General features: G+C 51.8%; 1 protein-coding gene across 1 annotated transcript in view; it reads right to left on the reverse strand.

Moving 5' to 3' along the window:
• Positions 1-1,709: 1,709 nt before the first annotated feature.
• Positions 1,710-14,683, reverse strand: part of LOC101535752 (titin-like) — a 39,139-nt gene continuing 26,165 nt past the window's right edge. The window contains exons 2-4 of the mRNA XM_058658303.1: positions 10,727-10,792; positions 8,234-8,405; positions 1,710-7,703 (exon numbers count right to left, since the gene is read on the reverse strand). Coding sequence (XP_058514286.1) covers positions 2,306-7,525 — 5,220 coding nt within the window. The 5' untranslated portion in view covers positions 7,526-7,703; positions 8,234-8,405; positions 10,727-10,792 and the 3' untranslated portion in view covers positions 1,710-2,305. The remainder of the gene's footprint in view (positions 7,704-8,233; positions 8,406-10,726; positions 10,793-14,683) is intronic.

Here is a 14,683-nt window from a genome sequence, read left to right on the forward strand (position 1 = left end):
CAATCCAAGAGACCACAGAGCCACTAATTCACAATCATGTCTCCAAAGCCTTGCAATGAGTCAGATTGAAAGAGCAATTAAAAAGGTTCATCTTCCTCTAAAAACAAAAACAAAAACAAAAGCAAACAAACAACCCTTCAGAATATGTGCCTGGCACTATGGTACTAGGTTAAGCCTCCACCTGCCATGCCAGCATCCCATTTGGGTGCTAATTCAAGTCCTAGATACTTTATTTCTAATCTAGTCCCCTGTTAATGTGCCTGGAAAAGCAGAGAAACATGGTCCAAGTCCTTAGGCCCCTGCACCCACGTGGGAGAACTGGAACAAACTCAAGGCTCCCGACTTCAGACTGGCACTGTTCCGGCCATTGTGGCCATTTGGCGAGTAAATGAGAGGATGGGAGATCTCTCTCTCTCTCTCTGTCTTCTCTCTGTGGAACCCTGCCTTTCAAATACATAATAAACTTCTCTCTCTCTCTCTCTCTCTCTCTCTCTCTCTCTCTCTCTCTCTCAAAGCTTTCCATATACATGACATCCAGGAGAGATTATGTCCCCTCCCTTCATTCCAATCAACATACATCTATCATGTCACAAGCACAGGAATCTTGGGATGCTGGGATCACACAGATGCAATTAGCGCTTGGTGATGATAAATATTTCTCACCAACAGAATGAACTAGCGCAACTTAGTCATGTTACAAATTACATCATTATTTAGGTTATTAGATTTCTATGTAGTTTTTAGCACTTGCAGCTTATTTCCACAGAAAAGCCTTGACTCAGGACACACTTGATATCCTCATAAGAAAGGGCAAATAAAAAAAATTTAAAAAGTAAAACAGAAAAAGAAAGGGTAAATGATAGTTTAAAAAATGAAATCATGAAACATGCTGGCTTCATAAGAAAGCTGCTGTGTGGTAGGTAATGCCGAACCATAAGAGACACAGTGTCTAGAGAAAACAAAGTGTGTCTCGCTCGGTGTGCGAAGTCCACCCACAGACTGGAGGCAGCGCATTTACAAAACTCATCCTCCTTAAATAGGAATGGATTTCCTAGGCACGGTGCTGCCAGAATATTACACTCACTCAACAGGAGTCTAGGCTGGGTTCTGCCAAGGCTCACACAGACACAGCATGCGAGGCCATCTTCAAAAACAAGCAAAAATCAAGCATGAAAGGAACTGTTTATTTTGGATGAAAACTCACAACACACATTCAAACAGGACAACAGCAGCCACTATAATTTCCAAAACATCCTTCCTTTGGGAGTGTGTGTGAGATTTTTCTTTGACACCCCACCTATGTGGTATAGTGTAAAACACAATGGAGCACACATCAAAAGACAAAAAGATCTAACAGCACTCGGCAAAACCAAACCACAGGGTCACATGACCATAGACTGTCTCCAGGGAGAGCAGCTGGTTCCCCGTAAGAAGTGCACGCTGCAAACACAGTCATGTTCAGGTGAAGTCCTTCAGGTTGGTTTCTACTCCAATTCCACTCAAAACAAACCAGCTTTTCTGATGTCTGTTGTCAAAACGTCTCGACTCAAGTTAGTGCAAGAACCCCAGGTGAATGGAGGCTATTTCTAGAAGGCATTTTCCCATGGGCAGCCCACCCTGTCCACTGCCTGAGCGGGCCGGAATGACTTAGCGGTCTGAGTCTGCACCAGAGAAATCTGTCGGGGCTGGCTGAAGAGCCATTTGGGAGATGAAGCTGAGCTGGTGTGAGACAGAGGACAAGGTGGAATGCAGAGCAAAGTGCTGGCTTCCCTACAAATTGCACCAAGGTAGGCACACGCCTGGGCAGCCAGCCCAGACTCATTGGTGTGGATGGAGTAGCAGGCCTGTAACTGAGGACCCTGGCTGCTGTTCCTGGGGTGTGTGTGGGTTGGGGGGCGGGAGGAGAGCGAGGACAGGTGGTTCTAGGAAGAGGGTCCAAATGCTGACAGTTGCAAGGTCAGGCAATGTTTCGGTGCCAAGGTGCTCCAGGTCTGGAAGGTGGTGGCATGGCCATTGGAATGGGCAATCTCTCTGGAAATCCCACTTGTCCTCAAGAAGTTGTGCTGGGGACAATCGTGGCCTTTTCTTTGGAACATCTGAATGATTCCACACGTGAGGGTGGATGGCAAGGCAACCGTGTGTAGAGTGGCTGGTGACTAGTTTGTGGAGAGGAAAGGTGCAGGAGTGTGGTGCCCCACAAGCAGTAGAGCTGGATCCGAAAGCAGGTGCGCATGTTGTCCAGGTGCTGGCTTTGCAGCACCGAGTCCTGCATGGTAGAGTGGGGCCCCGCAGGCGCTGTGCTGGGTTACTGAGAGGAGGAGGCGGCCGACTGAGAGCCTGGTAGGGCCCGAGAGCTGCTCGCAGCACACGTGGCTGCTGACTTCCTTCTCACTTTCTTTAAGATATTTTTGTCAAACAGTTCCTTCTCACGGGAATACACCGGGGGCCCTCGCAGGTACTTCTCTTCTGCGCTCTTGTAATCCAAGTCCTCGATGGCAGCAATGGAGCAGATGATTGCTTCTGGCAGGAGGACTTCCAGAACAAACTTGATTTGGTCTCTTACCAGAGCTTGCAGCCTCTCATCTATGTGTCGGCAGACTTGTTGTAGGTGTTTTGTCACGAGCTCCAACTGGTCCTCGTCTTCCAGGTATGTCTCGACACAGACAACATACTGGGCGGAGTTGAGAAATGATGTCAGCCACCTGGACTGCTTCCTGCCCTTAAGGATGTCCAGGAGGTGGCTGTCGGCCCCCTTTTTCTTCACGATGAAATCCACCAGCTGCTGGTTGTCTCGGTCGCGAGCGGCCTTCATGCGGTCAGGAAGGATTTTCCTGTACGATGGTGTCCCCACCAGGGAGATCTCCTCCTCCAAGTCTTCCAGGTCAGAATAGTTCACCTTGGGAAAAGCAATGTCCACCTCACTCTGTCGGATGACTTTTCTGATTGGGTAGCTGGCTTTGGTGGTGTAATACTTCAGGAAGGAACCCTTGAATGAGCCCCGGCGGAGCTTCTCTCGGTAGTGGGTGATCAAGGAGAAGCACCACTTCACACCCTGCTGATACACTTTCTGGGCTCTCTTCAGGAACTTGTCTTTCCATGTGCCATCCAGGTGCTTCAGCCTCCGCAGAGGAACTTGAATGCCGCGCTTTTCGTGGCGCAGGTTGTACTCAATCAGGAGCACCCGGGCTGTCTTGTCTGTCTCGTTGACACTCTTGACCACTCCCGGCCAGTACGGGTGATCTTGAAATTTAAACCACACCAGTGTTCCACTTCCGATGGGCTGCGTCTCCTGGAGAGATACGGCACTCGTGGATGGTCCCTCCTCCTCTTTACTGACAGCCTGTGGAGGGATCTTGGGCCGTACCTTGTCACCCAACCTTTGCTTTTTGGCGGGGCGTGGTTCCTGGGGAGCCGCAGTGCTTGTTCTTGGTCCCTCTTCCTCTTCCCTGATGGTCTTCTGAGGGGTCTTGTGTGGTCCTCGGTCATGCAGCTTTGGCTTTTTGCTGGGGCGTGATTCCTGGAGAGACACGGTGCTTACGGCTGGCCTCTTCCCCCTTTTTCTGCCAGACTGTTGATGCATCTTGGGCAGTCTTGTGAAAAGCAGCCTTTGCTTTTCAACACGGCGTGTCTCCCGGAGAGCAACTACGCTGGTGGTTGGTTCCTCTTCCTCTTTCTCATCACTGGTCTGAGGGATGATAGGAAGCTGTGTATCCTGCAAGCTACCCTGTGCGATGGAGTGTGTGCCCTGGTGAGCTGCAATGCTTGTGGTGGGTCCCTCTTCCTCTGCACCGCCAGTCTTCTGAGGGATAGTGGGCAGTTCTTGGTCACCCAGCCTTGCTGTTGTGATGGCATGCGTCTCCTGGAGAAACACAATGCTTGTGGCTGCTCCCTCTTTCTGCTTCCTACCAGCTCTCTCACGAATCTTGGGCAGTCCTTTGGCACCAGGCCTTCCTTTTTTGACAGCATGTGTCTCTTGGAAACCTGTGACAGTTGAAGATGGTTCTCCTTTTTGTTTCCTGGCAGCCTTTTTAGGAATCTCAGGCTGGCCTTTGTCATCCAGCTTTCTTCTTTTAATGCCGGGTGTATCCTGAAGAGCCACAGTGCTTCTGGTTGGTCCCTCTTCCTCTTTCCCATCAGCCTCCAAAGTGATAGTAGGCATTTCTAGGTCATCCGGCCTTTTCATTTCAAAGGGACTCATTGGCTGAAGAGCCACAATGTTTAAGTTTGGTCTTTCTTCCTTTTCCTCCTCAGTCATTTCAGGGGGAGTGTGCAATACTATGACATGCAGCTTTCCCTCTTCCATGGGGTGTGTCTCCTTGAGAGCCACAGTGCTAGTGGTTGGGACAGCTTCTGTTTCCTGGTCATCCTTCTGACTGACAGTGTCTAGTTCCTTGTCACCCAGCCTGCCACTTTCAATAAGGCTCGTGTCCTGGACATTCACAATGCTTGTTGGTTGTTCTTCTTCTTTCTCATCAGCCATCTGAGGTGGAGTGGGCAGGCCTTTGTCACCCAGCCTTATGTCTTGTATGGGGCAAGGCTCCTGGAGAGTCACAGTGCTGGTTGTTGGTCTCTCTTCCTCTTTTTCCTCAGCTATCTGAAGTACAGTGGCCAGCTCTTTGTCACCCAGTATTATGTGTTCTGTGGAGCAGTTCTCCTGGAGCGCCACCAGGCTTGTGCTTAGTCTCTCTTCCTCTTTTTCATCAGCCATCAGAAGTACACTGGGAAGTTCACCAACACCCAGCCTTATGTCTTGTAGGGTACAACTCTCCTGGAGAATCACAGTGCTTGTTGTTGGTTGCTCTTCCTCTTTCTCATCGGCCATCTGAGGTAGAGTGGGTAGGTCTTTATCGCCCAGCCTTATGTCTTGTATGGGACAAGTCTCCCGGACCTCCGCAAGCCATGTGGTTTGTCTTTCTTTCTCTGTCTCATCAGCCATCTGAAGTAGAGTGGGCAAGTCTTTGTCACCCAGCATTATGTCTTCTATGGGGTAAGTCTCCTGGAGAACCACAGTGCTGGTTGTTGCTTGTTCTTCCTCTTTCTCATCAGCCACCTCAGGTAGAGTGGGCAGCTCATCGTCACCCAGCCTAATGTCCTGTATGGGGCCAGTCTCCTGGAGAGCCATAGTGCTTGTTGTTGGTTGTTCCTCTTCTTCCTCATTCTCATCAGTCATCTGAGGTAGATTGGGTAGCTCACTATCACTTAGTCTTATGCTCTGCATGGGGATTGTCTCCTGGACATCAACAATCCATGTCATTGGTCTCTCTTCCTCTTTCTCATCAGCCACCTCAGGTAGAGTGGGCAGCTCATCGTCACCCAGCCTAATGTCCTGTATGGGGCCAGTCTCCTGGAGAGCCATAGTGCTTGTTGTTGGTTGTTCCTCTTCTTCCTCATTCTCATCAGTCATCTGAGGTAGATTGGGTAGCTCACTATCACTTAGTCTTATGCTCTGCATGGGGATTGTCTCCTGGACATCAACAATCCATGTCATTGGTCTCTCTTCCTCTTTCTCATCAGCCATCTGAAGTAGATCGGGCAGTTCACTGTCAACCGGTATTGCGTCCTGAATGGGGCAAGTCTCCTGAAGAGCCACAAGCCATGTGGTTGGACATTCTTCCTCATTATCATCAGCCATCTGAAGTAGAGTGGGCAGCTCTTTGTCACCCAGCCCTATGTCTTGCACTGGGCAAGTCTCCTGGAGCGCCACAGTGCTTGCTGTTGGTTGTTCTTCCTCTTTCAGTTCAGCCATCTCAGGTAGAGAGGGCAGGTCTTTGTCATCCAGCCTTTGGTCCTGTATGGGGCCAGACTCCTGGACTTCCACAATCCACGTGATTGGTCCCTCTTCTTCTTGCTCAACAACCATTTCAGGTAGAATGCAAAGGTCTTTGTCACCCAGCCTTAGGTCCCGTATGGGGCCAGTCTCCTGGAGAGCCACAGTGCTGGCTGTTGGTTTTTCTTCGTCTTTCTCATCAGCCATGACAGGTAGAGTGGGCAACTCACTATGACTCAGACTTATGTTCTGTATGGGGCATGTTTCCTGGAGAGCCACATTCCATGTGGTTATTCTGTCTTCCTCTGTCTCATGAGGCATCTCAGGTACAGTGGGCAGGTCTTTGTCACCCAGCCTTAGGTCCCGTATGGGGCCAGTCTCCTGGAGAACCACAGTGCTGGTTGTTGGTTGTTCTTCCTCTTTCTCATCAGCCATCTGAGGGAGAGTGGGCAGCTCTTTGTCACCCAGCCTTAGGTCTTGTATGGGGCCAGTCTCCTGGAGAGCCACAGCGCTGGTTGTTGATGGTTCTTCCTCTTTCACATCTGCCATCTCAGGGAGAATGGGCAGCTCTTTGTCACTCAGCATTACATCTCGTGTCACGCACGTCCCCTGAAGTACCACAGTGCTTGGTGATGGCTCCTCTTCCTCTTTCTTCTCAGCTGTTTCAGCCATCTGAGACAGTCTCTTATTTCCCAGCATTTGCTTTTTGCTGTGACCTGTCTCCTGGAATGTAGTTACCCCTGAGTGTCTTCCCTGTGCCCGTTTTCTGCCAGGTGTGTGGCGAATCTTGGAGCGTGCTTTGGCAGGATTTGCTACCCGGCGCTTCTTTTTCTGGGTTGGCTTTCGTAAGACGATTCGCAGTTTTGGGAGCCGGTCCTTGGAGGGCACCCTTGCCACTTCTGGGCCTGGATGGGAGGTCCCCTCTCCAGGGTCCTCCGTAGCTTCAATGGCCATGGCCTCGAATGTTGGACAGCTGTCCTTTATGTCCTCATGCAGAGCACTGGGCTCAGCGGAGAGGAGTCTTAGGGGTTGAGATGGAATCCTTTGTTGTGCGTTGGCCTCGCCATCCTCCATGACCATGATGGGCAGGGGTGCGACTGCTGAGGTGCCCACCTCTCTCCTCTCATCCATCTGATCTTTCGTTGCCTCTCTCTTTATCTTGCCAGACAGCGTGGAGGCATTCTCAGCCATGCAAGAGCTCTGGGGAGCCTGTCGATATGTACCGGCTGTAGGAGGCACAGTGCTCGTGTGCTCCTGGGGTTCCTTGCCTGGCAGGGTAGCATCCTTGCCCTTGGAAGGCACACGCTGAGACCCTGGTCCTGGCTTTTTACTTTGCTTATGCCTGGTCCACAGGGCTTTTCGGGGTTTCCTACGCCTTTTACGAGCCAGAGAGCGGGATGGCTTTTCCCTGACGTTTTGAGGTGTCACAGCGGACACTGCCTTCTCTGGCTTTCTTCCTGTGCCTGGGCTCGCTCTCTTTCGCACAATCTGCCAGGCCTCCCTAAGGGCCCTTCTGTACCCCCTCTTCTCTCCCAGCGGCATGCTGCCCGTGGACAGCGCCCTGGCCAAGGTGGAGACCACTTCGAGTTCCGAGGTGGTCAGCGCCTTTGCATCGCTTGTTCTCACTTGGACCTTTTCACCTACGCCGAGGATTCGAACGTCTAGCCAATTCTGTTCTGCTGAGGAGCAGTATCTTGACAAAACTTTTGCAGGCCACAAGTGGCCCTGCCAGTCACATACGACGTAGTCGGCATCCATTGTGACTCAAGTTCCACACCAAGATGTGATTGGGAGAGGCTGCGGCCTCTGGCTGTAGTGCCCACTGCTCCACGGCTTGACCCCCGGAGGACCCCTCAGGACTCACAGCTGGTAGGTGCTCTCCTCCTCTCCCTGAGCTTCCTGGACTCGAGCTGGCCGTGGATGACGGTGGATCACACTGCAAAGTGGAGAAGGGAACCGAGGAGCACATCAGAAGCCATTGCTAATGTGGACACGGGAGCCCTGTGTTCCAAGAGCCTGACGGCAGCCTTCATAAGGAAATGAGGCGAGAGCGTCTCAGACCAGGGCAAAGGGAGGTGCCAGGCAAGCAAGCCAACCCTGCAGACCACTCCTCATTTCATCTGAACTGACACACCGAAGGGCATTCCATGGGGCGGGGCAGGGGAGTGCATAGCAGGTTCCATCGTGTTGTTGGTCGTGCTGTGACTTTGGGGTTCCTCAGGCTTTTCCTTCCTGAGGTCCACCCCCTAAGCCCAGAGGCCACCCCAAAGGCACAGACCCCGGGTGCCAGGCACCTGAATGCTTCCCACTTGTCAGACCTCCACATTTGCATGGCACTTGAAAGCATCCCTGTCCCCACCCCAAATCTGTGACATTTCATTCTTTAGACGGGCCTGTAGCGTGAACAGCACAGATGTTCCCAGGGAATGGCTGCAGGTGGATGCTTAGCAGACAGGGAAGGCTCACCGAGAGTCACGCGGCTCACGTTGGGTCCACTTCTGGGAGCTGGAGTTCTCGGTTGCCACGTGCACCTGCCTGTCAGCCGGCCTGTAGCCCTGCTGCAGAGCACACAGGCTCTCTGCTCACTAGATGGTCTCCAACGTAGAGATGGAGTGTACGTTCCCTTCTAGTGGCTAACCTGGAAGAACCAAAGAAAAAGGAAGTTAAGTTCAGCACGTGGTCGGGTTTTTCTCATTCTGCTCCCATCTCAAAGTCCAGAATGTATGACTCCTTGAAGCAGGACTGACAGTTGGATCTGAACCGCCAAACGGATGTCTTGTATACTCTCTTCCTTTCCTCACAATCTAATATGCTTCCAGCTTTTGCCATAGCCTCTGCCTTGGATGCACAGATGTGATTGCAGCAGTCCGGGGGGGGGTGTGTCCCCTGAGAGGCTGAAATGTGCTTATATTTCCTGATTCCTAAGCTACATTAAATGGGCTTGCCGAGTGTGAGATGCATGGAAAACCGTACTCGGGGAGCTGGAAATGACCAATGCTCACCATTACTTCGACACATTCGCTGTGCCTCACGCCTCCCTGTGCACTATGGGAACCCATAGTTCCTAAGGGAAGAGCAGCTGGGACATCTTATTGGGACGGCTCACTTTACCACATCATTGTTGGGAATCTCGGGGCCTTTGGTGTTTACAAACTGTTGAGTACAGTGGCCAAGGTGGCAAAAACAAAACAAAACAAAACAAAACAAAACAAACAAACAAAAAAACCCATGCGCTGGTAAGATGCAGGCATTCTCACTCCTGCCCTTCCCATCTCCGCGCTCCCCTCACCCTGTCCCATCCACCCACCCAAGTCACTCGGTGAACATGCTTGCGCTTTCTCTCTGCACTCCACCTGCATGCATCACAACTCCAGTGTACATTCTAGACTTTGCACCACTGACCTTCAAATTAGGTTTCCTCCAGCAGAAAGAACATCTTGGCAAACACGTGTGTGTCTGCCTTTGTTCAAGCACACTCCTAGACTACAGTGATGGTGAGAAGGACATGCTTTGTGGGTATCCTGCAGAGAACCTTTCCAGGCAGGGGGCGTATGACCACCCGGGTTTGATGCCCTCTGCTTCAGGGAGCTCAGAGCACTGGGCTCTCAAGTTTTATAGCAACCCAGAACACTGGGGATGAGGACGTACAGAAGGCTCAGATGTTTCTGTCTCCCCTCAGCTGCACCTGCCAGCCCATCTCACAAAACATGCATGATGGAGCACCTTCCAATCCCAGCAGAGGTACAAACATGCATGCACATGTGCACACGCACATACAGAATCTTGCCAGTCACCAGAAGGCCTGTTAGCAGTTCTCGTGGTCTCTACACATGTCTGCCGACTGTTCTGCTTGCACATTTCTGTTTGTCATTTCCTGCTCTACGTTGTTCCTTGTTTTAAAACTTCATGCGGCCAAATCTGAAATACTGTTTAAAATGACCAAATAGGAACTGCATGAAGCAACGATCGTACTGTCCCCCAGCGACGCTTCCTGCAAACATGCAAGTCTCTGTGGGCTGCAGCTGCTTCCTTCTGATTATACACACACGTTCCCCTAATATAGGACAGCGTATTTCCACAGCATGTTTATACTGCACAGCTATTTGAGCACTGTTTGGTATCTATGTCTGATTCTGTCTTTTCAAGTATGATTAACGTAGCACTTCCAAACAACAACTAAGTGACTTCTCTGATTACAACATCCATGCATCCTTAACAAGGTGATATGAAGGGAGCATGCTAAGTTGCACTGTTAACTTCCTCTCACTACATGCTGTGGCCCCTTGCCCAGATGCCTTTTCTCAAGCATTCCCATATAGCCTGGCCTTCTGTTCATATTTTGTACCAGAGGGAGCACAACTGCCTGCTTTGCTGCCAGAGCGATGGATAGGGAGGTAGAGAGGGTTGCTCGGCAGGCACACAGACAGATGGTTGGATTGGGTTGGATAGATAGGTAGACAGATAGGCATAGATAGATGCAGGGATCAGCAGAAATAGATAACAGAGATAGATGTAGAGAGATAGATTGATGAGCACTGATTGAGTGGCAAATACAGAGCTGGATCTATACCAGGAGACAGACAGAGGTAGCGTCTAACAGATAGGATGTGACAAATACACATGTCTTTAGACAAGTGACATAGATTGCAGAAAGATGGCAAGAGAAAGATAGTTGCATGGACCAAGACAGACGTATAGCAGGATCACACAAGGATACAAACAGAAGCAGAGATATGTAATTATAGCAGTGTGCATGACAGCAAGCTGACAGATATACACTGTAATAGAGACAGGTAGATAGATATGGGGAGAGCCAGAGAGGGAGAGCGAGAAAGTATGAGTCAGTCAGTCAGCGGTAGACAACACATATGTAGGCACTGACAGTCTTTTGCCCACCAGTAACCAGGTGAGAGAAACAGAATGTCACCAACGCCAAACCAAGATGCTGAAGTCACTCACTTCACATTCTCTGAAGGCCTGAGAATAAAAATGCATCGGACACTGCATCTTGCATCCAAACACCACCTGCAGAGTGAAAAAGCAAAAGGAAGACACTATCAGTCATGACTCCAAAATGTGTAGCATCTCAGCCAGCTGTAGGTCGCCCAGGGGTGAGAGTCCCCAGCACAAGCATCATTTACCCGGGGCCTCACTTTTGTCGTGGCACATTAACTCTTTGGTTGAGGAATAAAGGATCTGCAAGCAGAAAATCCAATGTGCTTTTCTTTCTTCTGTCAACAGCCCGGGAAAATCAGTGTGGAAGCTGTGTTCCGTGAACTCCTTGCCCAGGTGGGCACTTCAAACCATTTGCAGGAAACAGTTTCTTGAAAAGCCCAGTACGACTCCCATCCCTCAGGAAGTTGTCTTGGGGGAGGTGGGCCTGTGGAGATGGCACCCCTCACAGCATCCCCCAGGGGCAGGAGTTCCCTCCTCTGTACCCCAACACCCCTCCCTCCTGTGAGGAGCTGTTGCCTTGGGGAGTCTTTGCAGTGGTCGTGGTCACCTTTAGGACTCCAGAGACCTGCCTCGGCACATGTACCCCCCTGTGAGGACGAGCTGGCCATGTGCCTCTCCGTAATAAAGGAGCAGTGTGGGCAATCTTTTATGAATGAATGCATGCTGGCACCGTTCCACTGCCAACAGAAGCGGCATAAACATTCACACCTGTTTTCTGAAGCTTTCACTGTGTCTGCAGGGATTTGTAGACTGACCGGGTGAGGATTTACATCTGTTCACTTTGCATGAGGTTTGTTCGCTCATTTCACGACTTAGTAGAGGTCGTGCCTTGTCTTTTGTTGTGTACACGAGTGATGCGTGGATGAGAAGGATCACAAGTGTAGGATTCATGACTTCTCTGCCCTCAGATTTCTCATAGGAGTAAAAGAGTTCTTTTGATGCCTTGCAACCCGTGAGCCACGAGGTGCACCTCTGCATGCTGGAGTGACCAAAGTTTTGCCTGTCAATCGTTCTTGAACAAAGAAGCAGGCCCTGCAACCCGTGCGGCAGGCACATGCCCCGCTCCCTGCCCCCTTTCCCTGGTGCCAGCCGTGTCATCTGCTACTCAGAGAAGGAGGCACGGAGCCCTTGGGCCAAGGAGCTGCACAGAGGGCCCGATCTCTCTCAGGGCCTTCTCTCTAGACTAGAGTACAACCTTGCCCTTCCACCACACAGCCTTCTTGCCAAGTCAGACTGGCTTTCTCAAAAGGACGCTGTCACCCTCCAGCCCCTGCCACCTGCCCCAGAGGAAACGAGGCCCGTCAGACTCCCATGGTCTCCTAACCACACACTGCACCAAAGCCACGGGCTCCTCTGGGTTCCTAGGGACGAGTGCTGAGTCATCACTCATGCCCTGCCTGGACATGGGACTGTCTTTCATGTCGGGACGCACTCATTAACCCCCTGACTCACATGAGGAGGGAGCATCGCCCTGTTCCCAAGGTGAGTCATCGTGCTGTGCACCTTCCAAACTACCCCTGCCAAAGTGGCCACAGGCTAAGAGCAACAACTCCAGGGTTCTGGCCCACCACGGAGCCCAGTGGAAAGACTGAGGCAGAGCAGAGCCCGACGCCCGGGGGTGGGGAAGACTGGGGCTCATTCTGCAGCGGATGGAAACCCACACTCATGAGGAGGAGGCCCTGCCACATGTACTTCCTCAGCAAAGGAGAGACACACAAACATGAGGAAAGCACCTACAGTGGTGAGTGGCAACCTCACGAGGTGGCTACCCCACAGAGAGGGACAAAGATCAATGCGGCATGTGAGGGTAGGTGCAATTTGTCAGCTCCTGTGAAATGGCACACAGAGGACACGGGTATGTGTCCGTGTTCATAAGCATTATTGGATGAAGACTCCTGGAAGTAGGACCTGCAGTTTCAAACAGGGGTGAGCAAAATTAAAGGCAGCGTAGCTAAAGTGCAGCACACACAGCATGACGGTGTGAGAAGACACCTGACGTGTTCATCCAGGCATGTTTCCTACTTGGTGGAAGAAATATCCAGCATGAAAGCTTGTGTTCCTCTGTTAGTTACATAAGCTGTAATCAACTGGAGAAGACGGAGAGGGGAAGCAACAGTGGAGAATGCCAACAACAATAAATGATAACATGCAGCGAAGCCCAGCGGGCCAGCCCCCAAATGCTGGGTGCAACACGGACGGCCAGGCACGTGTCCAGACACAGAGAGGCACAGCGGTGCATACACATGTGCGTGGTTCTCAAGACTGAACTAGAGGAAATGAACTGGAGGCCAGCATGGGGTAAGGAGTGGCAGAGGTGGTAATCCAGGGGCCCACAGGTGCGAGGGCCAGGACTGCAAGTTCACACAAAGCCGGGGAGGGTGCAGGGCCTGTGAACCCACGGGCATTGGAGCTAGAGTCCCTCAGAGCTTGTGACCCTCATATGCCTCGTGTGTGTGTGTGTGTGTGTGTGTGTGTGTGTTGGGGTCTGGCCAAGCTCCGAGAAGCTTCCATCAGAGACCAGAGAAAGGGCCCATGAGACCCAAGAGTGCTCCCAGAGAGGACAGGCAACTGCCAAGCGGGGACCGAATATGAGGATGTGAGAGAAGGGCCCCTTGGTTGTACCCCCACGGTCTCTCTGGAGAGCTAAGCAGCAGTGCATCTGCTGGCGAGTGTCTTTCAGAGGGCACCAGCTAAGCACGGGGGTCTGGGGTTCCGGGTGGGGTGGGATGTCCACTGCACACTGCCAGTGTGATGGCCAGCAGAGTCGCAGTCTCAGAATCCGGGAGCAGAGCCTCTAGACCTGGATGCCCCGCACCCACAACCTGCCTCCTCCTGAAGCACAGATGGCAACAAGGACCACAGCACGTCTTCGGGGCCAGGTTTCCCTCTGTGAGCATGGGAAACAGAAGGGATTCGCCACCGCCAGCACCTGTGTACACAAGTGTGCCCCGTGACCCTGACGACCTGCGCGAAGCAGCTTGCTTTCTCTGCTTCGACAAAGGGCGGGCCCTCACTGACCTGAAGTGCGTTCACCCGGCCGCAACAAGGGCTGTGCACAGAGGAAGTTTGTCTTCTAGAGGCAACGATGCTCAGGCCCTGGCTGAGCCAGCCAAGAGTGAGGCCAACCCCAACTCCTGGGTCCCACAAAATTACAAGACACCTTCCCTTGTGTCTCAGCATTAGCTGGCGTCACGTTTCTCCCTCCCCACGTTCTACACCGGACGGACGATTCTTCACCATAGGACGTGCGACACAAACAAGGTCTCATGGCTATAGAAATGTTGACCCAACCGTGACTACGCAGAGGTGTTATGTTCAGGGATACTCCGGGGGCCCCTGTTTCGAAGTATGCCATTGGCGAAGGCCTCCCACCACGGGTCCTGTGACAGGACCATGAGCCAACGCTGCAGGGAGGGGGTCAGGGGGCCACACGTCACTTGACATCCTCAGCCCCTTACAGGAGCTGCCGGCCTCGCTCACCAACAGGAGGGAGCAGACAGAACCGTTCAGGTCCCATTAAAAGACACACAACTCACCGCACAGGCATACACACTCACACACTCACATGGATGGCTGGCAGCAACCTACGAGTCCTGATGTTTCTACAGTTACTCCATTTCTCCAGCCTGAATATCTCCTGTGAAACGTGTCTGCTGCCAGGAAGGAATGGCTTGCCCTGGTTGTCATAGAAACCAGAATGTCATAAAAAAAAAAAAAAAAAGCTCTGACGCCAGCTTTCTATGGAAAGCAGGAAGAGCTAATACATCCTCAGAGGCAGAGCTGCTGATCTCTCTCTCGGCCAGCCCCACCCTGCCCACCCAGTGAATGAATGAACAAAGAAGGAATGAAGGATGATAGGCATTACTGCAGATTTCACTCAGAGTAGGAATGGGGGCGGGGAGTGTTCACAGTCTGAGTTTGGAGCCAGGAGAGACAAATAACATCAGGGCTGCTCTTCTC

Source organism: Ochotona princeps, chromosome X, assembly GCF_030435755.1.
Source record: "Ochotona princeps isolate mOchPri1 chromosome X, mOchPri1.hap1, whole genome shotgun sequence".
NCBI classification, from domain to species: Eukaryota; Metazoa; Chordata; class Mammalia; order Lagomorpha; family Ochotonidae; genus Ochotona; species Ochotona princeps.